The sequence below is a fragment of the Stegastes partitus genome, unplaced genomic scaffold (assembly GCF_000690725.1).
Source record: "Stegastes partitus isolate 25-593 unplaced genomic scaffold, Stegastes_partitus-1.0.2 Scaffold184, whole genome shotgun sequence".
In the NCBI taxonomy this organism is placed as follows: Eukaryota; Metazoa; Chordata; class Actinopteri; family Pomacentridae; genus Stegastes; species Stegastes partitus.
Genome location: NW_007577915.1, coordinates 159,103 through 160,289, shown reverse-complemented (window position 1 = coordinate 160,289; position 1,187 = coordinate 159,103). Strand labels below are relative to the sequence as shown.

The window sequence follows — 1,187 nt, the reverse complement described above, 5'->3', positions numbered from 1 at the left end:
GATGGATGGATAGTTCCTCAGATGTTGTTGTTCAGACAGACTCAGATTTAACGAGCTGGACGCGGGTCGACGGGAGATTTAAAAACATTTTATCTTTAAAAGTATTTGATAAATGGGGCTAAAATGTCACTGATATTTTAAATATCCAGAGTTTATGATAAAACTATTTAAATGAGATCAGACATGTTGGCGCTGAAGGACTCTGATGATTTCAGAGTAACTCATGAATCTCAGATGGTAATCAGAGCCGAGTGTGACTGAGTGAAAGCATGAATGAATGAACATATCAAAGTGTGTTCAGCTGCGACTGTGCACAACGTAGGAGCCAAACCAGCAGCTTCAAGCTGTGTTTGCAGATCAGAGGCTACTTACAGCGATAACCCAGCAGCTGACGTATTTATAGAGAACGATTTTGGCCCACAGCAGGATGAACACACAGCGGTACCAGAAGGGCTGAGCCTGAGGACACAAACAGGTGGTAAGGAGCTGCTGCCTTTATTCTGTGTTCGTGCAGCGAAGCTCTTCTCACCTCGTACTCTGCTGTCAGGTAGTAGCTGTCGGGGTAATAAGGACTGAAGATGGCGTAGATGAGCAGGCACAGGAACCCCAGAGAGAACCGCTTCATCGCCGGAACAACGCTGAGGACAGAAGGGCACACTGAGAACCGTTCTGTCCAAACACATGTCCACCTTCTCTGGGATGTTCTCTGTGTTCTACCTGTTGGGGGGTTTCCCAGGAGAGTCGGTCAGTTCTCTCGCCACAAGCCTCTGGTAGCTTCTCAGGGTGAACTGAGGACCAACCAGGAAGCCTCCGTAGAAGTAGGAGAACCCACAGACCTCGAGCAGCGACGGAACCGATGGCAGGGCGGCTTTCTTCTGCTCCAAGCTCAGCTGGGACTGAGTTTACAGCAGGACAGACAGAATAAAGAAATATAAAGTAGTAACTAACTCAGTTGCTACTGTTTTGCACTGTTGCAGTGTTTCACTGTTATTTTTTATATTTTATTTTTATATTTGCATCTTCCATGCGATGGGGCCACGTTCAAAGCCTCCATCACAGAAGCAGCTATTAGGAGCTGTGGCCAGAAGGTCACTGGTGCCTGTCGTGGCGGCAACCCCAAAACCCGCTGGTGGACACCGGCGGTGAGGGAAGCCGTCAGGCTGAAGGAGGAGACCTTTCAGGCCTGG

The 1,187-nt window shown here is 48.4% G+C and overlaps 1 protein-coding gene across 1 annotated transcript in view; it reads right to left on the bottom strand.

Annotated features, from left to right (window-relative positions):
- Positions 1-1,187, bottom strand: part of lpcat3 (lysophosphatidylcholine acyltransferase 3) — a 16,404-nt gene that overhangs the window by 6,508 nt on the left and 8,709 nt on the right. Inside the window, exons 5-7 of the mRNA XM_008280193.1 lie at positions 718-896; positions 530-638; positions 373-459 (exon numbers count right to left, since the gene is read on the bottom strand). Of these exons, the coding sequence (XP_008278415.1) occupies positions 373-459; positions 530-638; positions 718-896 (375 nt within the window). The remainder of the gene's footprint in view (positions 1-372; positions 460-529; positions 639-717; positions 897-1,187) is intronic.